General features: G+C 40.4%; 1 protein-coding gene across 2 annotated transcripts; it reads right to left on the reverse strand.

The window, feature by feature from the left end:
* Window positions 1-220: 220 nt before the first annotated feature.
* Window positions 221-22,403, reverse strand: LAPTM4A (lysosomal protein transmembrane 4 alpha). 2 transcript variants are annotated; one of them, XM_053588703.1, is made up of 7 exons: window positions 22,141-22,403; window positions 12,492-12,612; window positions 5,528-5,604; window positions 5,304-5,426; window positions 2,994-3,089; window positions 2,398-2,496; window positions 221-841 (listed from the first exon to the last, which is right to left on the reverse strand). In XM_053588703.1, exons 1-7 carry the CDS (start codon window positions 22,249-22,251, stop codon window positions 767-769), a joined length of 702 nt encoding a protein of 233 aa, XP_053444678.1. In that variant the 5' UTR covers window positions 22,252-22,403; the 3' UTR covers window positions 221-766. The 2 variants fall into 2 exon arrangements, with proteins under 2 accessions (XP_053444678.1, XP_053444676.1); XM_053588701.1 differs by having other exon boundaries at window positions 12,522-12,612; window positions 22,141-22,390.
* Window positions 22,404-22,861: the final 458 nt, after the last annotated feature.

Below are 22,861 nucleotides of genomic sequence, written 5' to 3' on the forward strand. Positions count from 1 at the left end.
AGTTATATAGTACTTACGGAATAATTAGAAAAAAGTCTATACATGTTTAGTACAAATGCAACCATCCTTTTTTTTTCCCTGAATATTTTCAATCTATGGGAGCAAAACACACGGATATGGAGGGGTAACTGCATTCTCAAAGTTAACAAAAAACCATGGAAATCTGAATATACTGTAATACAAACTGTTAGGTTTTATCTAAAACAAAAAATGACAACAGTAAATATTTAAGAGATTTATTAAAGCGTCTTATCACAAAGATGGAAACATACAAATTAGAAACATGCAACCGTTATCATCCACAGTCAAGACAGAACAGCATAAATTTTTCCTGTTTCCATAGTGGAAAACTTCAAATCTTATACGCAACTCACTCACCCTAAATATGTAGTTCATTCTTCCTGAAAGTATCCAGGGCAGCAAGTAACAAAATGCAAACTATTATATAAAGAAAGTGCAAAGTTAAAAAAGAAAATATGTGGAGAATCCCCCCCATCCCTCCCCACCCCCCAATTAAAGGCAAACAATGGTGCTTTGCTCTTGCTTAACCTAGATTGTCTTCAAAAACTATTAAAATGTATAGAAAAACGACAAAAAAAGATTTAATAGATGTCCAAAAAGCTCCTTAGTGTCTGAAAATGAATGCTAAAACAAAAGACAACGTATCTTACATCAAACCAGTTTGATGAGCCCTGTATTGCAGCATTCTGTGAAATAAACAAGACAAAAAGCTGGTATAGGATTTATTGTCAAAGGCAGAATTTCTTCAGGCAGGTAGGTAAGGAGGCGGTGGTTCTTTCTCAGGCATCTTCACAGCCATTTCATAGGTTGGCAAAACATACTAAAAAAGAATAATAGAATGTTTATTGCAGCCCAATGCATAATTGCTAAAGTCATGGAAGAAGCCCAAGTGCCCATAAACCCATGAATGGATTAATAAATTGTGGTATACGTACACCATGGAATATTATACAGCCTTAAAGAAAGATGGAGACTTTACCTCTTTCATGTTTACATGGATGGAGCTAGAAAATATTCTTCTTAGTAAAGTATCTCAAGAATGGAAGAAAAAGTATCCAATGTACTCAGCCCTACTATGAAACCAATTTATAGCTTTCATATGAAAGCTATAACCCAATTATAGCCCACAAAGAAGGGGAAAGGGGAGACAAAGGGGAGAAGAGGGGGATTGGGTGAGGGAAAGGAGGGTAATTGGTGGGACCACACCTACGGTGCATCTTACAAGGGTACATGTGAAATTTACTAAGTGTAGAATATAAATGTCTTTACCCAGTAACTAAGAAAATGCCGTGAAGGCTATGTGAACCAGTCTGATGAAAATATTTCAGATTGTATATGAAACCAGCACATTGTACCCCATGATTGCATTAATGTACACAGCTATGGGAAGGAAGGAAGGAGGGAGGGAAGAAGGAAGGAAGAACTAAAAAAAATAAAAAAGAAAAATATCAGACTTAATTCCCCTTTAAAATCCTTTCAGGAATAATTCAAATTTCAGATTTTATGCCCTAAGTAGACTTGTAAAAATCTATAAAGAAGAGCCAAAGAAGCTGTTAGCTAAAAAGTTCCTGAGAGCAGATGCCTGAATAACCTCGAACTTTATCAAGATTGCTACAGACGGATGAGATGGATGAGGAGGGAGGGAGGCAGAGTTCTGTTTCTGGACTGACCCTGAGGCTACAAGGATTGTGTGACAGGCAGTATGTGCCATGGCTCTCCTGACATTCCAATGTGACTGATAAAGTACACCTCAGGGGTTAAGGACCTGGGTTAAAGGGATCCCAAACCATGCCACCAAAGCCTCCAATGAGATGCTGGGTCCTGTATCCTGAGTTTCACCTGAATCTGTTTTAGTCATGAACTTATACCATGTGCCTCTAGGGTACCAGGCACACCAATGTAGTGGAGTGGCACTCTAACCTGTAACAACTGCAGAGCTCCCACTGCCTTCACCTCCCCACAGACACACCAGCTCCCCCTTTGGATCATATGGATGTTTTTGGAAAACAACACAAGTTCAATCAAACTGACCTAACATAGTTCAGGCTCCCATCAATGGTGCTTTCCCCATCCCCCCCACCCCTGAAGCCCCAGAGGCTACAGGAGCCTACCGTAGCTATTTTCAGTCTCATGTCCCCGACAAACACAACACTTGTGAGGACGACTAACAGCCAAGATGGACAAGATAAGCAGTGCAGAATGTTTCTAGCCCATGTACTCAAGATTCCAACTGGGAAATGCCAAATCCTCTGGATTTAAGCTGTTCATGACCCAAACCAGAGCTATAGCACAGAGGAGAAAGTTAAGCTCCAGGTTCCTTTCTTGGAACAATCAATACTGGCTAGTGACATTTTACTAGATTAAATAGTAGCTAACCTGAGGAGGTGCTTCAAAGGCAGGGTACACAGCAATTTCTGGCACATTTCTGTTGTTGATGTACTTATAGCAGTTCCAAACACAGTTGATTAGATAAGCCTGAAAGAATAAAAAGAAGATTTACATCTGCTAGAAACTCAACAGGCTAACTGCTCCAAAATGCAGGTGACGTACAGTGCTTTCCCCATGATCTCCTCTGTGGAAAGGAGAACCGTACCTGCATGGACCTAATACAATCCAGGCTCATTCCCTACTTGCTCCCATTTAAATGTCACAGTGTATCATCAACATTTCACAGAGAAACCAGAGTTGGGGTTTCAATTCCGACTGACTTCCAGGTCTCTGAGCCTTGGGAATTCTAACAGATGTTCAGTACAAATCATGAACTGCTTTTGAAAACATAAAGATGTTCCCTACACTTAGGAAAGGATTCTGACACTTCCAGCCATTCCCTAGAAACAAGACAGAGGGTGTTCTCTAGCAGCTATCTCTACTGTTGTGTGAGAATAAACACCATCAGCAGAAATCCTCCATCTGCTGTGACAATAGACGGTGTCAGTCTCACTAGCCCCCCAAAGGTTTAGTCACCAATGTACCTTAAAAATGATGAACAAGACAAAGAATACGAGAACAATGAACAGGAGGCAGCTGGAATCCAATGCCAGGAGGTCATCTTTGTAGGGAAAATCAGGCTATTAAAAAAACACACACATTTACAATTCAGCCACCACATTTGCATTGGGTAATAACCTAGAAAGCATTTTAAGAATATAAACTAGTAAAAGCCCCCAAAGACAGAAGTGATACTCTAAATAAAAATGTATAAATAGAATTCAATTTTAAGCCTCATCACTATTAATGCATGCTATTAATCACTTAAAATACACTGTTTGAAACCCCATAATACCCCTAACCATCTAAACTGAGCTCATTTTCTCTTTATTTTTCACTATTTTCCATCTTTCTGATCTTTGGAAAAACAGTCTCCTGTAGGGGACCCCCAGATTTGTTCCTAGGTCACTGAGTCAGTAAGTTCAGGAGGTACTGAGATCTAAGTTCTAAGGGCCATTTAGTCCTAATGGGGAATATTATTTTTCTAAAAGCCAATTACAGGTGTTGACTCCCATAAGATAGGGGCAAAACGAAGCCACTGGTATTAAAGCAAGGCAATATTATGAGGTTTAGCACAGACATACCCTAGTCTACTGACAAAGATGTATTCATTTATTAATTTCAGATTAATGAGGGTACACCTGATTAGGTTGCATTGTTGAGCCCTTCACTCAGGTGTGCCATGATCCTATACGTTATACCAGTTAGGTGGGAACTTACTGGGACCACCCCCCTTCTTGAATTTATTATCTTTTTCTCTCATGAGCTATATTCATTTAAATACTTACTCAGCCCTGACTGAACAAGTACAATGCAATGAGCTACCATTCCAGAAGAGCGTTATAAAAGAAAAAATTAGAATTTAAGAGCAGGCGGGCGGGGTGGGGGTGGTGGTGGGTGAGGAAGTACCTCCCAGACTGAGGAACTAAGTGAACAAAAGAGGAAAGAAGACAATGGAGTCTGTAAATCCATTTTCATGTTCTTTTCTATAAAGCTCATTTAATTTTCTTAGCTTTTACTTCTTTTTAACCACACTGTCAACACAAAGCCCTAAATAATTACATTTTCACTAAATGAACCCCCCACACACACACCACTCCCCAAACTGTAGCCAAGTGTCTCCTTAGAAAAAAAGCTCAAAAGTTTTTTGAGTCTTCGTTCATAAACAAAAGGACAAACATAGAATGGCATCAGCTCATTGGCTATGCCATGCTAGGGGGTTTATTTAGAAGGCAGGGACATGCCACTTATCATTTTTCAGCCAGAGATGACATGAGCAGAAAGCAGGCCTTAAGAAGCTTCTAACCATAGTTAATTAAGCCAACAAGCCCTCCCTCTGTACAGGTCACCACGGCCATCTGTAAGTTCCCTGACTAAACCATGCTCCTTCCTGTCTCCAGGTCTCTCTCTCACCTGGAATGCTGTAGTTTAGTTTCCCTCTCTTAATTCCTATTCAAACTCCTGAGTACAATTCAAACCTCACTTCCCAATCCCAGTCCACAACCCATGTGATGTTCACTCCCACAGTACGCTACATATCCCTATAACCTGGCAGAGTGCCCTGCACATAAGAGTAACCAACAAACATTTTTTGAGTGAATGAATGATAAATTTGGTGTGCAAAACAAATTAGGCAGAAGTGCAGAGAAAAGTGTTAGTATTTAGAACTCTAATAGTATTTTAAAACTTTTCTCTGGAAGTACAGAGAAAAGTTCTAAAAGTATTTTGGAAGTGAACTTAGGATGCCTTCCTAGCATTCACCTCTCGGGACCCCATACCTCTTTCCAGACCACCTATGCGAAGCTCTCCTTGGCCACTTCAGTCCAGAGGGTTCCTTTATATGACATCCATCTAAGTTCCTTATTTACTGCCGCCATGTGACAGCTCCAGTTATCACAGACATACTCATATGTTCTGACTCCCCAAATATATAGTTTGCTCCCCAAAAGACAGGAAGTTATATATCTCCACCATCACCACTGGTGCCTAGCACAGGGCTGAAAATAAAGTAGGCACTCAAACATTTGCTAGGATGTCTATGAAAACAAAAAGCTAATCATTTAAAGAGTGCCAATACAGTCCAATTATTATACAGTCAAACTGAAAAACAAAAACTGAACTACTAGTTCCATGATATTCATCTTTAGGTTCCAACATAGTAGTTAAAAGAACAGAATTACTTTAAAACATTATAAAAAGCAAGTGAGGTAGTTAAAACTAGTATTTAAGGCTAACTTGGAACTTCAATATTTTACTTAAAATAAAAAAGGTTTAATTAGCGTGCACACACTTACTAATTGATCCAGATATTCTTTGATTCTTGGTAAATAAGTGAGAGAACTGATAGCAACCAGGCAACTGAGAACGAAGTCAAAAAGTCGGTAACAGAAGAATGGAATCAGCCAACCCACTTGATACTGTAGGAAAAGTAACCACAACACTATATCACATATCTGAAATTATTAAGTATCACTCAGTAACAGTCAAACTCTGAAAGATGAAAACAGAGGATACTTACAGAAATTGCTCCATATACCAGCATCGAACTGATTATAAACATAAGAACAGAGACGGCAAAAAGAACACAGGCATTATCTAAAACAAAAACAAAAATCTAATTATGCTACTTACACAACAAAAAGACCAAAACTCATTATGGCAAAATTATAATGTTTTAAAACTAGCTTAAAATTTTTTAAATAGTTTTAAAATTGGCTACGAAAAAACATAAGACCAAAAAGAAAAAAATATCTAAGTCTCAGCATTAAGTAATAAACCTAAAGAAATTCATGCAAAGCTCACATTTGTTAAATTGCTACAATAATTCATTGACATTTGTTTAGGATGACACATAAACCATGCATTCTGCTAAGGAGACTGGTCTCTGTGCCCTTAACAAGTACAATAGTCTGAATATATACAAACAGATCATTGTGATTCAATGTGTTGCATGTCACAACAGAGACACAATTAGCACTGCCTGGAGATGCAGGAAAAAATGCAAACAAAATGACACAAGTTGGGTCTTGTGAGATAGCTAGAGTTCATTTCACTGGTATTTGCTTAAAAGGGAAGGCTGGTCTTTACCAAAGACAGATGTATTAAACCCAGAATGCTATAGATGTCACCTCTTGCCTTAGATAAAATACAAACTGAAATCCAAAGTTAATTTATCCCCTCTTCCCAGCCCTAACACCCAAACATTGAAACTCATTGCTTCCTTCACTTTGGCTTCTTTGCTACACACAGTTCTACTTTTTTTGTTCCACTTTGTCAGGTTGCTCCAACTCTCCATTAATCCATGTTTACTAATACTTTCGAAAACCATCCAAGTAATCTCAGATTATACTAAAACACATTTGACTTGTTGAGCTTCTTGCCACAAATCTATAGTTGATTCTTTGACCCTGGACAGATAAATAAACTGAGGGCACCAATAGCGTGAATGATTAACAACTGCTGAACTGTCACACTACTGGATAAATTTATAAATTTGTACTGGATAAATCTTACCACGGGGCTGTACAAACATCAGTATTTGGCACTAAACTTAGTAAGCAAAATTTGTAATTCAAATCTATATTCATATTGTACCCTCAATGAACCCCCGACAATAAAAAAAAAAAAAAGAAAGAAAGAAAAAGAATCTATATTCAAAAGACTTGTCTATGAGCGGCACCTGTGGCTCAATGAAGTAGGGCGCCAGCCCCATATGCCGGAGGTGGCAGGTTCAAACCCAGCCCCGGCCAAAAACTGCAAATAAACAAATAAATAAATAAATACCTTCCACCCCCATTTCAAAGGGGTCAAGAGATTAAAAAAAAAAAAAAAAGACTGTATGCTTATTTTGATTTCCATAAGTATTAAAACAATAAAACAAATAGCAAAGAGGAGGGAAAATGGGGTGGCAGGTTGGAAACCCATATCTGGAAAGACAGATACTCCAGTATTTGTGAATCAATAAAGCAAACCAAACACAAGGGCTAGATGCCACACAGAAATCTGGTCTCAGGTTTCCACAGACCACTGCGTTCAGGAACCTCCTGACTAGGGGTCTCCCCAGGTGTTTAGGCATTTTCAAAGTGAGTCAAATAAAGTTAAGCCCATATTTGAAAAACTGTGTGTGTATGTTCTGCAAATGTTTTATATATACTGATTTCCACATCCTATTTAGATGATTAAAAAAACTTACCATAAACCTCATTATTTAAAATGGGTTTTAAAAGGCCAATGATCAGAAATTGGATGAGAAAGTCAAATTTTAATTTACAAAGAAAAACAAACTGCGATATGACTAAGAACTATGTATTTTTATATTTTCTCAAGAATAAGGGCTTTGGTACATTTATAATCAACACAAACATAATAATGAATACATCTGATTTTCTTAGTTACAACACTCACGCAGTATATGCAGGAACTCGTGACCATCCCTACAGCTCTAGCCACAGGAACCAGCTTACTAGATTTGCAAGAATTTCAATGAACATAAATCTTTTTTTCTACCCTTCAATTTTAGGAGAAACATGTCAAAGGAATATACTGACATTAGCAGGTTAATTAAAATTTTATATTTTAAAATACAATTTTGAAAGTATCAAAAAGTAAATAACAGATAAAGTTTTATTTACTGTTCTTTTTCTGGTTTTCATATAAAAAACAGACCACTCAGAAAATACAAATGCCAGAAAGGCTGTTTCTTTCTAATATATTGTTATTCTCCTATTAGAGTTGGCAACAAAATTAAAAGATTATACTATATCCAAAAAGACAAGCAGGAGATTTTCTTTCTTTTTAAAAATAAAAAGTACTACTTTCAAGATTTGGGAAAAAATGATTCTGTGTTTTTTTTTTTTTGGTTGAAGTTTGGCCGGGGCTGGGTTTGAACCCACCACCCTTGGCATATGGGGCCGGCACCCTGCTCACTGAGCCACAGGCGCCGCCCGATTCTGTGTTTTGCATGGAACCAGAAAAAAACCCGTATAGTTAAGGCAGTTCTTAGTAATAAAATCAAAGCTGGGGGGGGCATCAGCATACCAGACTTTAGGCTGTACTACAAGGCCATAGTGGTCAAAACAGCATGGTACTGGCACAAAAATAGAGACATAGACATTTGGAATCGAATGGAAAACCAGGAAATGAAACTAACATCTTACAACCACCTAATCTTTGATAAACCAAACAAGAACGTACCTTGGGGGAAAGACTCCCTATTCAATAAATGGTGCGGGGATGGGCGGCTCCTGTGGCTCAAAGGGGTAGGGCGCTGGCCCCATATACGGGAGGTGGCGGGTTCAAAACCAGCTCCAGCCAATAATAATAAATGGTGCTGGGAGAACAGGATATCCACGTGTAAGACTAAAACTGGACCCACACCTTTCTCCACTCACAAAAATTGATTAAAGATGGATATAGGACTTAAATTTAAGGCATAGAATAATAAAAATCCTCAAAGAAAGCACAGAAAAAACACTGGAAGATACTGGCCTGGGGAAAGACTTCATGAAGAAGACTGCCCTGGCAAATGCAACAACAGAAATAAACAAATGAGACTTCATTAAACTGAAAAGCTTCTGTACAGCTAATGAGACAACAACCAAAGCAAACAACCTACACAACGGGAAAGGCTATTTGCATGTTTTGAATCAGACAAAAGCTTGATAACGAGGATCTATAGAGAACTCAAATTAATCCACATGAAAAAAAGCCAACAATCCCATACATCAATGGGCAAAAGACATGAATAGAACCTTCTCTAAAGAAGACAGATGAACGGCTAACAAACATGAAAAAATGCTCATCATCCCTATTTATTAGAGAAATGCAAATCAAAACCACCCTGAGATACCATCTAACCCCAGTGAGAAGGGTCCACATCACAAAATCTCAAAACTGCAGATGCTGATGTGGACATGGAGAGAAGGGAACACTTTTACACTGCTGGTGGGACTGCAAACTAATACAACCTTTTTGGAAGGAAGTATGAAGAAACCTCAAAGCACTCAAGCTAGACCTCCCATTTGATCCTGCAATCCCATTACTGGGCATCTACCCATAAGGAAAAAAATCCTTTTATCATAAGGACACTTGCACTAAATTGTTTATTGCAGCTCAATTTACAATTGCCAAAATGTGGAAACAGCCTAAATGCCCACCAACCCAGGAACAGATTAACAAGCTGTGGTATGTGTACACCATGGAATACTATTCAGCCATTAAAAAAAAAATGGAGACTTTACATCCTTCGTATTAACCTGGATGGAAGTAGAACACATTATTCTTAGTAAAGCATCACAAGAATGGAGAAGCATGAATCCTATGTACTCAATTTTGATATTAGGACAATTAAGGACACAGTGGGGGTGGGGGAAGGGGAGAGCAGAGAGAGAAAGAAGGAGGGGGGAGTGGGGAAAGGAAGAGCAGAGAGAGGGAAGAAGGGAGGGGGTTGGGGCCTTGGTGTGTGCCACACCTTTTGGGGGCAAGACAAGATTGCAAGAGGGACTTTACCTAACAAATGCAATCAGTGTAACCTGATTTCTTGTACCCTCAATAAATCCCCAACAATAAAATAAAAAGAAAAAAATTAAATAGGTCAAATACATAAAATTTTTTTTAAATACATAAAATTTTAAAAAATAATAAAATAAAATAAAAAGTACTTTAAAAAATACAATGTTAACAATTTAGTGTGTTCATACAACTTCCTATGATAGCCACAAAATTCTACCTGGCTCCTGGAACAGAAGTTAGCCCTATGGACAACGTGGACAACTAATTACATATTTGAACTGGAGAGAGAAGGGGACTGAAGACCCCATTCTTGGCAAGGGAAAACATCCCCAGAAAAAGGGAAAAACAAAAATAAGCTGAATAAGATGGAATAAAAACAGTTTAAGTAGCTTACTTTTAAACCAGCAGCTAAATCACTTATCTGAGTAGTTCCTGCTTTTGCTGGAAGCCTGGTCTGTAAGGGATACAGCTCACAAACACCCCTGCTGAGTATGTAAACACTCTGAAGTAATGGCTGTGTGGAGGAACATTAACTAGGCCCTCCCCTGCCTAGTCACCAGTCAAAGCAAATACCCATTGTGTGGATTTATATTATGACCAGGGCAGAGATCAAGGGAATAGCTCCGGCCCTGACATATGGGCAGGGGGCCTTGTACCCTAATCAACAGAGGAAGATGTCTCTAGGTTGGAGATGGAGGAAAATTCCTCTTTTCCAGATTCTTCAGGAGCCTGATGCCACGGTCTGCTCCACAGATAACTAGTGGGGATTAACCTCTCCCAAGGTATCTGTGTGCATGACCACAGACAGCAAACTGCCTCCACACAAGGCTCAGGTTTCAGATTTCTCAAGGCTGCTCAGACCCTTAAAGTTAATGATCATAGACAGAGTAAGAACCAATATGCTTACTCAGAGAAAATGCTGATGTTTTTGCTCCCTTCCTCAGCTCACCCTATGGGCTAAATAAGGTAATAGCCTTCAATAAAAACTGAGTAGAACAAACACTCAGGGCCATCTGCTGGACCCCCACAAGCAAGTGGTGTCCCCAGTGTTTCCCACCTTTGAAAACTCTATTCTGCATGTCTTACTTTTTATCTCTTGCCACTTTAACTTTACTTTTCTTTTTTTTTTTTTTGTAGAGACCAGAGTCTTACTTTATTGCCCTCGGTAGAGTACCATGGTGTCACACAGCTCACAGCAACCTCCAACTCCTGGGCTCAGGTGATCCTCTTGCCTCAGCCTCCCGAGTAGCTGGGGCCACAGGCACCCACCCACAACGCCCAGCCATTTTGTTGTTGCAGTTTGGCCGGGGCCGGGCTTGAACCCGCCAGACATCCTCTGCATATGGGGGCGGCACCCTACTCACTGAGCCACAGGTGCTGCCTGTAACTTTACTTTTCTTCAGTGGATCAAGCTAGTTCCACAGGTCTTAAAGGACCCTGCCCCTGAGGTGGGACCGTGGTATGAATTAACAACCAAATACACACACACATACACCTTTATGAATAAATCCCAGAAGGCCATAAATGTAATGAAGCTCAAAACTTTATCATAAAAACTAATAAATCTAAAAACATGAGAATGGACTCAGCGCCTGTAGCTCAGTGGCTAGGGCACGGGCCACATACACCAGGGCTGGCAGGTTCAAACCTGGCCTGGGCCTGCCAAACAATAATGACAATTACAACAAAAAAATAGCCTGGCATTGTGGCGGGCGCCTATAATCCCAGCTAGGCGAACGCAAGAGAATCACTTAAGCCCAAGAGTTTGAGGTTGCTATGAGCAGTGACGCAACAACACTCTACTAAGGGTGACAGTGAGACTGTCTTAAAAAATAAATAAATAGGGCGGGTGCCTGTGGCTCAGTGAATAGGGCACTAGCACCATATACTGAGGATGGAGGGTTCAAACCTGGTCCAGCCAAACCGCAACCAAAAAGTAGCAGGGCGTTGTGGCAGGCGTCTGTAGTCCCAGCTACTCAGGAGGCTGAGGCAAGAGAATCACCTAAGCCCAAGAGTTAGAGGTTGCTGTGAGCTGTGACACCATGGCACTATAATAAAGTGAGACTCTGTCTCTGAAATAAATAAATAAATACATGAGAATGAAAAACCTATTATATACAACATATACACATGAATGGGAAACAATTTTCTGAAGTGAAATTTTAAAATACACATGTAGAAACTACTTGCACTGGGAAGTCTGAGGAATAATTTACTGTTCAACTAAACTAAAAGTACCTTATATAATTAATAATAATGTAAAATCTCAACTAAAATTTTTCTACACCTTTATTTTAAAGATGAAGGACAAAAAAATATTGCCATCAGGGAACAAATAGATTTAAAAAGATAATTTATGTAAATATTCCAGGATTACTCTTTTTAACCTAATGTCAAACCTCCCTCCATCTACATAGATACAGAACTGTGACTCAGAGCAAAAGATAATTTGTATATTTTACTACAATCATCTATTTGCAAATCTCCCATCCTAATGACACCTGTCAGCTGGCCTCAAAGGTTTACAATTCTTTTTATTTACCTCTACCCTCCCCTTTCCCTGGTAACTGATGGTGTTAAGGCACGTGTCAGAAAGTGAGTCATGCACCACATAACATTCCAGTCAACGAGGGACTGCAGATAGGATGGCGGTCCCATAAAATTATAATACTCTATTTTTACTGTACCTTTTCTACATTTAGACATATTTAGATACACAAATACCATCATGCTACATTACCTGTACTATTCAGCACAATAACCTCCTGTACAGGTTGTAGCCGAGGAGCAACAGGCTGTAGCATACAGCCTACATGAGTAGAAGGCTATCTATCCCTTCTGGGTTTGTGTAAGTACACTCTATGACGTTGGCACAACAACAAAATTGCATAACAATGCACATCCTCATCATTAAGCAAGGCACTACTGCATTAAAAAATTAGGAAGAACTTTCTTTACGACTAAAAACATACCAGCCATTCTCTCAGATGAATAGTAATTACCAATGACTTCATACTGAATGTTGACAGCTGGCATCGAGTTTGGATGAGTCACCTCCACTGTCAGCAATATTGCCATCAATAGGTTCACCACCTGCAAAAGATAACATTTTATCAGTTACATTAAAATCATCAGGAAGCAGTCTCCTCCACAATCTTTAGATAGTGTCCTCTATTTAAAATTATTTTACTTGAAGTAACAAAGATATAAAATAGTAGGAGACTACCTAAGACAAAACAATATGGAATTATCACCACGAGAATAGCTTAAAAGTAGTTATTTCATAAAGTTAAAGTACAAACTTAGTATTAACCACTTTCAGTTATAAGATGTTTGGCCCGTGTTAATACCAAGACATCAGAATAAAACAGCACAAAAATTAAAACTAAGGAATTATTACAAATTGTTCGTGTTCAGAGTCATTTATTTATTCATAGACCAATCTCAGCAACTCTGGGATTGAAGAAGCTACTGTTCATCTAATATATTTACCCATTAGATGCCTGAAACCCTCCACAGCACTCCCATCCAGTGAGGGAGAACTCACTAAAGGTTAAGTCTTCTAAGCGTATGAGTCTAGTTCAGGACGATAACGTACTCGCATGTCTAAGTAAATTCTCCTCTAACACCTGATGGCAGCCTCCAAATACTGTCTTTCCAGAATAAACATTCAGATCCATAAACCTTCCAGCTACCTATTGCCCTCTTGCTCTCCTTTTTATATACACTCCAGTTTGATGGACATAATATTGAAATGAGGGAAGATCAGCCAGGTCAGAACACAATGGGACCTCGGTCCCCAAATGTTAGCTAACAAATTTCAATTAATGCACCCTGAAACTGCACTAGCTTTATAAATTTTTTGAATATCATATGAAAGTAATTCCCTAAAACACGTGGTTCTTTCTCACACTTGATTTTAAGCTACCACTTGTACCTCTGAAGTTGAACCCAGAGACCCAAGCATAGGCCTTAATACTAATTTATAAGTGAATTTTATCTTATTACATTCTTGTCTGTCAAGATTTGCTATTTCTGTCAGCTTCCTTAATTTGAAAAAATGATTAGCATATAATCAGCATCTCTTATTTTTTTCTGGAGACAGAGTCTCATTATGTCGCCCTCAGTAGAGGGCCGTGGCATCAAAGCTCACAGCAACCTCAAACTCTTGGGCTTAAGCAATTCTCTTGCCTCAGCCTCCCAAGTAGCTGGAAATACAGGCGCCCGCCTATTTCTCTGTTGCAGTTGTCACTGTTACTTTAGCTGGCCCGGACCAGATTCGAATCTGCCAGCCTTGGTGTACGTGGCTGGTGTCCTAACCACTGCCACGGGCACCACCCAGTATCTCCTTCTATGTCACTAACAAAAGAGAAAAGAACTCAGAACAAAGCTGCCAGAGACTTCCCCTTCCCATTAGTCAGCAACTTTTGAATAAATTTTTCAAAAATTTTGTAAAAAACCAGGGTGCAAACAATCGAGTCACAATGTCTGCATTTGTTAGGTAAAGCCCGTGCTGTAGTTGTGTCCTGCACCCAGGAGTGCGCCATATATCCTTACACTGCCCATTAGGTGGGAGCACCCCAATCTCCTCCCTTCTCTTTTCTCTCCCTTACCCCCTACCTTGAATTAAATTGAGTTTTCCTCTGTGTGGGCGCGTATTAGTTTGTCTAGTCGCTCCATATTAATATTGAGTGCACTGGATACTTGATTTTCCATTCCTGTGATACTTTACTAAGAAGAGTGTGTTTCAACTCCATCCAGGTTAAGTGTAAGTCTCCATTGTTGAAGCTGCTATGTTGTCCGCGCCAGCATGCAGGAAACAGCCAGTACTCTGATTGAAAGTATAAGCCTGCATGAAGTGAGGCTCACCAGAGATGCAGGAGAGCCCCAAGCAACCTCCCCACTGGCTATTTATTGAGACAACACACAACAGGTGTGGGGAATGCCCAGTAATCAAATGCAAGGGCTACTTGCTATGCGCTCTTTCTCCCCACAGGCTTGACCCCCCACCCTGAAGCGCCACAAATGCTCAAGGTCCAACACCTGCTTACTAATGAGCAACCAATCTCATTTCATTAGAGCACTAAGTTACTTGAGGACTTTTCCTCAGGCTGCAAAACATCTCTAGGCCAGCCGGGAGACTGTCCTGTTCTCAGCATTTCCCTCAAGAACCAGTGACTATTTTTCTAAGCATGGTGTTCATTTTCCTACACTCCGTATTTTTTAGAGCTGAATAGTATTCCATGGTGTACATACACCACAGTTTATTAATCTATTCATGGGTTGATGGGGACGTAGGTTGTTTCCACATGTTGGCAATTGTAAATTGAGCTATAATAAATAGTCTAGTGCAAATATCCTTATGATAAAATCATTCTTTTCTTCTGGGTAGATGCATACCCTATTTCCCCGAAAATAAGGCATCCTCCAAAAATAAGACCTACTTATAGGAACGATAAGACGTCCCCTGAAAATAAGACCTAGTGCATCTTTGGGAGCACACCTTAAAATAAGACACAGTCTTATTTTCAGGGAAACAGGGTAGTAATGGGATTGTAGGATCAAACGGAAAGTCTAGTTTGAGTTCTTTGAGGATTCTCCACACTTCTTTCCAATGACGCTGTTTTAATTTGCAGTGTAAAAGTGTTCCCTGCTCTCCATATCTGCTCAGCATGTGCAGCATGAATAAAATTCTTTACCTTGCCAATGTCCCATTATAATATCTAGTGAAATTTTCCCTAGTCTACCAGAGTTGTAAGTTCACTTATAAAGAAAATTAGTTATGCCTATATAGTTCCTGGCCAATCCCTGCAGTAGACCAGGAGGCAACACTGCCTATAAGTATTCAGAAACAGTCCTGTTATATCTCACGCAGGATTAAAGTTAGGTTCCCTGTCTAAATGTTACGGAATTTGTCCTCTTCCCTTTCGTGAAAATCTGAATACCTGATACTTTCAAAGGCTTTTACATCCCTCTCAATGGTATTTTAAACAAACTCAACTATGTACTTCTCACCTGTTCTACCCTGAATGATAAATAACAGAGAATGCGTTTTCTTTTTATCATTTCAAGTTATTGCGCACACATGCACGCACACAAAAATGAAATCATTTTGGCTTGGCATTCGTAGCACAGTGGTTACGGCACCAGCTACATACACCAAGGGTGGTGGGTTCGAACCCAGCCCAGGCCAGCTAAACAATTGCAACAAAAAAAATAGCCGGGCATTGTGGTGGGCACCTGTAGTCCCAGCTACTTTGAAGGCTGAGGCAAGAGAATCACTTAAGCCAAAGAGTTTGAGGTGGCTGTGAGCTGTGACGCCATGGCACTCTAACAAGGGCTACATAGTGAGAGTCTGTCTTTAAAAAAAAAAATTAAATCATTTCACAAACATTATCTAGACAAGTAGACCAAGTTTTATCTTTTAGATAGGTGATTTAAACAATGTCACAATTTTCAAATTCAGAATCAATGGAGACTCTACCAAATGACATATATATTCACATGTTACTTCACTTACTACTCACAACGTGTGAAGTAAATATTACTAAAGCCCATTTGCAGAAGGAGAAGCTTAAGTTCAGTAAAGCTACACAACTTGTGTCAAGTCTGCTGACCTGACAGAGCAAAGCACTAATTTACAAATCTGGGTTTTAAGACATCCTGCTTCTCAGCACTACATGATTACTTAAAACCATTTCCCAGTGACTCCTGTTTTGAGGTCTTTCCAAAGTAACCATTATCTAAAGCTATAAAATGTTTATACTTTATTGTTGTTGCAGTTTTGGCCGGGGCTAGGTTTGAACCCACCATCCTCAGTATATGGGGCTGGCACCCTGCCCACTGAGCCATAGGCACCTCCCTAAAATGTTTATACTTTAAATGTTTAGTACCATGCCTTTTTCCTTGAATTGTTCAAAGGCAAGGTACTTTTTTTTATATATCTCAACTTCTGAGGGACTTGCCAAGTGCCTCTGCAGCTTTGAAGGCTGATTTTTTGTTGCCCACATTTGCTGCAGAGGGTTCTGGCTAGTGTGTGTGGTAGATTAAGTATGAACTAAAACAAACAGGTAAAATAATTACTGAATAATCAGATAGTATCTCCAGAAACATGTTATGCTCTGTGTATGGAAATCAGTTTGTCAAGAAAAACATGCAAATCCAATTATTAGATGAAGGGAATGACATGCCCAAAATATTTAGGAGTTTCACTTCCCCCTTCTTAAATATATTTATGCTCACAATAGGGGCTCTACAATTTTCTTTTGATTACAGTTACAAAAAGGAAAAGATTGAATGATTAACTTCTAAACCCAGTAATATGAAGAGGTACAGATTGCAGCAAATATGTTAAGAGAATGGACAATGAACACACCACCCAATGCGAGAGCAGTACTGTAAATTTAACAGGTCAAACCATGTGTTGCATTGTTTTTCAAAGTCTTCTACACATTTTATGTAAGTAAACAACAAGAAACACGTTAGATTTTATTTATACAAAGAACAGTATTAGATCCATGGAAGCATTCAGCTGGGGAGAGTAATTTTCCTCTGTTTTCTCATTCCACTGCCAAACTGTTCACAGGAGAATCTTTGGGGACTTTTAAAATCATTACTCTTCAGTTTTCTCCCCGTATATTTTGCCCAGACCCAGTATTTGCTGAGACCATAACTAAAAGAGTATTTGGTTCAGGGTATCCTCATAAGGGCTCACACACAGGGCAGCAGCCAATCTTCAAAACTAAGCAGAAAACTGCCCTCTTATAAAGATCAAAACCTTTCATTTTTTGAAGGTTTTTGCTATTGTTTACTATTATGGGCAATTACAACCGAGTATTCCTTTTTTGTAGAGAAAATTTATCCAATAAATAAATGTCTAATGAACACCTCAAATGCACCAATAAATTAGCCACTGTACACATTTTAAAAGAAAGATATTAACCTTCCTCCCCCAGGAGGACATCTTGTTATGCAGAGAAAAGAAAAAATGACGATCATACTAATGTGTAACAAGTACTATTTAATAAGTGTGTACAAGAGGTATTCAGACACTTGGTGCATGCACAGTGAGGAAAACAGATCCCTCCAGCTAGGAAGAAAGGACAGCTTCACCATGAAAACACTTGATCAAACCATTAAAAAACTTTCTGGAATTGGCAAAATGTTGTTAATAATTGAAGCAGAGTGATGAATAAATGAGAGGCTTTCATACTATTTCACTCCTTTCCTATGTTTCAAAATTTCCTTAATAAAGTTTTTAGAAAGTGAGTTGGAAGGAAAACAGTATTTCAGGAAGAAGGCAAAGGCAAAGAGGCACAAAACAATGTATCTGAGGATGGAAACTGTCAATATAAACAAACATTACTTAAAGAAGTCAGGGTGGGAGCTGAAAAGGAATGGAGCTTGAGAAAACCTGTCGTTAGCCGGGCGTTGGGGGGCGCCTGTAGTCCCAGCTACTTGGGAGGCTGAGGCAAGAGAATCACCTAAGTCCAGGAGTTGGAGGTTGCTATGAGTTGTGTGACGCCACAACACTATCGAGGGCGATAAAGTGAGACTGTCTGTACAAAAAAAAGAGAGAGAGAGAGAGAGAAAACCTGTCTTGACTTCTCTCCCAGCTACCTAACCGGATTATTTATGGTCGAGACACTCACAAAAAACTAGCCCATATATTAAGTCTAAGACCTAAAATTATTACAAATCCTCAAGTGTATTCTTACAGTATACTATTAACCATGAAGAAATATATCCCTGCAGCAGACTTTTAAATGAATTTTCAATTATTCAATAAACGTTTGAGCCTATACTTCATAAGAAACTTAAAATCATCTGGCTTCAAATTCTTCAATAAATGATAGAACAAACATTTCAGGAATGCTAGAATTTTAACTTGAGCTCATTCTGGAATTTCTTATTACTTAACCAGGTATTAAACCAGGCATGCTTCTTGCCAACCTAAAGTGCCAAAGACTAACACTTCAGGGCTGGTACCTCTGGTGCATATAATAACGGGTTCTGGATTCCTCTATGTTCCACAGCACTATTTAATGCCATATAATTAATATTTTAGTAAACAGTGTTACAATCACCTTAACACCAGACCAGTACATGCCATGGATAGAAAGGAATGACACTGCATCAGATACAGTTACTGACAGTGTCTGGGCCCGGGCCCAGGGAGAGCTCCACCTCCAAGTTCCAAGCAGCACAGAGGAAATCATAATCTTAGAAGTATGGCCCAGATAACCAAAAGAAAAACCATAAATATTTTCCCACACAGATTGAGAAATATTGCCTCACCTGGAATTGAGGAAGAGCGTATCCTAACAAGTAGATAGGGGGGAAGTGCCATTCTGCCTCACTCACCCATGTTATTTTTCTTAATAAAGAAGCTAATGGCAACAAAATGTACTGTATTTTGGTCTAGGTTCTCTTGTTTTCTTAGTGTTACATGTCTCCTCAAACTAAGAAGAAATTATATCTTTATACTGCCATGGAATTGAAGCTACATTATTGAAAGTCACCAGCAATATTGAAATAAACTGGTATTACTGATCACCTTCTTTCTCCCTTGTCACCATACCACTAGTCTCATTTTTACATCTGTGCTCCAAAGTTCTTCATAATACAATCTTAAGGGCAGATGCCATGTTAATACAAGAAACATGTGAGTCTTTTTTTTTTTGGCCGGGGCTGGGTTTGAACCCACCACCTCAGGCATATGGGACCGGCGCCCTACTCCTTGAGCCACAGGCGCCGCCGAAACATGTGAGTCTTATCTGTGACAGGTAACAGGAATGCAAAAAACAAATGACACACAGACCCTCTGACTTAATTCCTTTTTGTATGTCCACCGTCTTCTTGCACTGTAGATGGCCAATAAATCTCTTAATTGATTTAAGACAGCTCCACTGATTTAAGCAGTCTAACCTGAAAAGTCCAGGCAAAGTAAGAACAGCTAGCAGGGTCTTTAAAGAGATATATGAACCATATTCATGTGAAGTGCTTCAAGTGGGAAACAGATGTAAACTCCTTACTTCCTATTTTGTAAGAATTACTGAAGTTTTTCCCTCTGCGTTTTGAGTTTCCTGTTTACAACTCCCACTTTATCCTGCTATTCTTTTCACTTTTGAGCTGAGCATCAAAAAAATCTGCTTGGGAGAGACTACAAAGGAATATAGCCAATTACATTTGGATGCTGAAATAGGAACGGTTGTTATTTTCTTCTCCAGGAGTTAGAAATCCTTTGTTCTGTGAAAAGAGGGAAGGATCTGAGAAGAAACAGGAGGACTAAGGTAAGGTCATTTTCTGGGAGTAAGGAAGGTAGGGTTGAATAAGAGGTCCCAGGACCCTTAAAGATTTGAATGATTCATTTAGGGAAACAGGAGACAGAGCTAAGCATAAACAAAAGACATTAAAAGCCAGCCCCTTTGCAAATTGTAGAAGAAATCAGAGAAAATTAAATGCAGCTTATTGCATTAACTTTGCAATGTCCAGTTTTACAAACAGAACAGGGGGAATCTCTTGAGGGAAAATGTGATATAATTATACAAGAAATATGACATTTCTGAGTGTGAGTATAGAAAACATAAAAGTACACTCAGGACGGCAAATAAACTCACACATACAAGTTATGTTGTTTTTAAATGTAAAAAATGTAAAAAAAAGCAAGACTGTAAAAAACAACAGGGCAGTTAAGAGTAATGTGAAGTCAGGTAGTCCCCTGGGGATAGGCCAAGAAACAGTATCTGCCTCACTTAAGATGGTTCTCACCTGGTGTTTATCCAAATGGTTACTAATGATTTCAAGATATTGGGTGGAGAAGTAACAAATGCACAGAAAGTAAAGAGTAGCATAAATCTCTTCCCTTCTTCACAGTTCACTTAAGAAATTGCACAATATCACTAATGCCTCTCAGGCGCCATACACACTCAACATATCAAGTCATTACAGAAGTGGCCAAGTCAACAATATGTGAAGTTCGCTACAGCTTCTACTGAAGGTGTAAAACTACTAAACTGTATCACATATTTAGAAGTCGCAAATTACAGGCGGCGCCTGTAGCTCAGTGAGTAGGGCGCCGGCCTCATATACCGAGGGTGGCGGGTTCAAACCAGGCTCCGGCCAAACTGCAAACAACAACAACAACAAAAATAGCCAGACGTTATGGCGGACGCCTGTGGTCGCAGCTACTGGGGAGGCTGAGGCAAGAATCGCCTAAGCCCAAGAGCTGGAGGTTGCTGTGAACTGTGATGCCACAGCACCCCACTGAGGGTGACAAAGTAAGACTCTGTCTCTAAAAGAAAAAAAAAAAAAGTCGCAAATTAGCTTCAATGTGTACGGATCCTGGAAACAGCGGTTAAAAAATAAAAGGCGGGGGCGGCGCCTGTGGCTCAGTCGGTAGGGCGCTGGCCCCATATACCGAGGGTGGCGGGTTCAAACCCGGCCCCGGCTGAACTGCAACCAAAAAAAAAAATAGCCGGGCGTTGTGGCGGGCGCCTGTAGTAGCTACTTGGGAGGCTGAAGCAAGAGAATCGCTTAGGCCCAGGAGTTGGAGGTTGCTGTGAGCTGTGTGATGCCACGGCACTCTACCAAGCGCCATAAAGTGAGACTCTGTCTCTACAAAAAAAATAAATAAAATCGCAAAGTATTACTAAGGAATCACCAATCAACATTATTAACTTAGTTATGACAAATTTCACATTATCTTGGAACACACGAAACGCCAGCATATGCGGCCAGAATAGAATAGGCTTTCTACAAAGGTCTCTTAAAAAAAAGAGAGAGAGAGTGGGGACGGACGGAGAGAGGGGAGGCGGGAGAGACTGGTGTGCTCCCAGTTATTGGGCACAACGTAAGGGTATATAGCGCATTTTTTGGGTGCAGGACACAATTACAAGAGAGACTCTACCTAACAAATGAGAACACTGTAACCCAGTTGTTCGTACCCTCACACATTAATCTGATTAAAAAAAAAAAAAACAGAGCGGATCTTACACAAAAAGCATCTGATGGGCAGGGAGGAGGCTGAACCAGGAAAAAGGATTATCAAGTATAAATCCTGACAAGCCAATCTGTAGACTCCCCAAAGGGGCCTTTCTGCCTTCCTACAACGCAAGATGATCCAGGAAAACTGACGACTGAGTCACAGCTTTCCCATCAGGCACCACAATGTCGAAACTAAGCTGCATTTAACAAGGTCCGCTAATTGTTTCGTTAGGGGAAAAAATTCCAGAGAGCACCGAGTGCGAGGAAGGAATGGGCAGTCTTTCAGATGGCAGAAATACAAAAAGAGCCCAAACCGGGTTTATTCCCAGAACTTCCCATCAAATTCTAGCACTCTCGTCCCTTTGCCCACAATGCCTCGCCTCTTCCAAGTCCGCTTTTCTCTCGAAACTCTTACCAAAAAGCAATCTCCCCTTTCTTGCCCACCCCACCCCCCGACTCCGATTCCTGGACAAGTCTCCTTCCTTAAAGTCCCTGAACTTAAACCAGAGCTAGGGGGCCCTAAAAAGATGCGCCCTTCTACGTCCCCATTCCACCCAGCACCCTGTCTTCTGTACGCCCGGTCAGACCCAGGCCCCCGACTCCCCGCACATGCGCACTACCCGCTCCCGCCCTTACCATGTACCAGGTGCCCAAGATAATCGTCCCCGTGCGGACATGGCAACAGCCGCAGCACCGGGTGCTGTAGAACCGGTCGCTGCGGCTCCGCTTGAAAGTCATGGACACCATTGGGAATCTCGCGGGGTTCTTTGTTGTCCTGGCCCTTCGGAATCGCTTTCCGCCTAGCGGTCGAATCCAAACAGCTGTATCACAGCCTCTAAAGCCAAACAAGCCTTCAAACCCGCCCCCAGCCCGGACTCCTGCCAGCTCCTTCGCACCTGCGCAGTGAGGTCACAGCTACTCTCGCGCGACCTCGCATACCCTGCACACGGGCCAATGGAGAGCAAAAAGCGGGATGGCCCCGACTCCTGATTGGGAAAAACTTGAAGATTGACAAGGCATCTCGCCCAATCAGAAGTGCAATTCATCTCATCGCTAATCGGTCTCCGCCTGTTATTTGTGGTCAAGGGCGGGCTCCTAGGTTTAGGCTGGTTTGGGGAGAGATTGCTGGGGTTAGCCTGTCTATTCCCGAGATAAGACTGGAGAGAAGGGAGACTTTTAATGGGAAAGGGGAGACACAAGGAGTGGTGGAAGGCGGAGAGCGGGCACCCGGGACTTTTCAGATCTTTGTCTTTGCCACGTTCTTCTTCGGATGCGTCACGAGCTGCTCACGTGACCTTTTTGTGCAGCTCGATTACTGGGCAGGCCCGGGCAGTGCCTTGGGGAGGGATCCTCCTGG

The sequence above is a fragment of the Nycticebus coucang genome, chromosome 4, assembly GCF_027406575.1.
Source record: "Nycticebus coucang isolate mNycCou1 chromosome 4, mNycCou1.pri, whole genome shotgun sequence".
Taxonomy (NCBI): domain Eukaryota; kingdom Metazoa; phylum Chordata; class Mammalia; order Primates; family Lorisidae; genus Nycticebus; species Nycticebus coucang.

What these genes read in the sequence shown, in the direction of transcription:
- LAPTM4A (XM_053588703.1), bottom strand. Translation starts at nt 22,251, where the DNA reads ATGGTGTCCATGACTTTCAAGCGGAGCCGCAGCGACCGGTTCTACAGC. An exon ending in AAGAATATCTGGATCAATTA is followed by an intron (nt 3,090 to 5,303) that starts GTAAGTGTGTGC and finishes TTTTTTTAATAG; the next exon opens with CCTGATTTTCCCTACAAAGA. An exon ending in TCTTGTTCATCATTTTTAAG is followed by an intron (nt 2,497 to 2,993) that starts GTACATTGGTGA and finishes TTATTCTTTCAG; the next exon opens with GCTTATCTAATCAACTGTGT.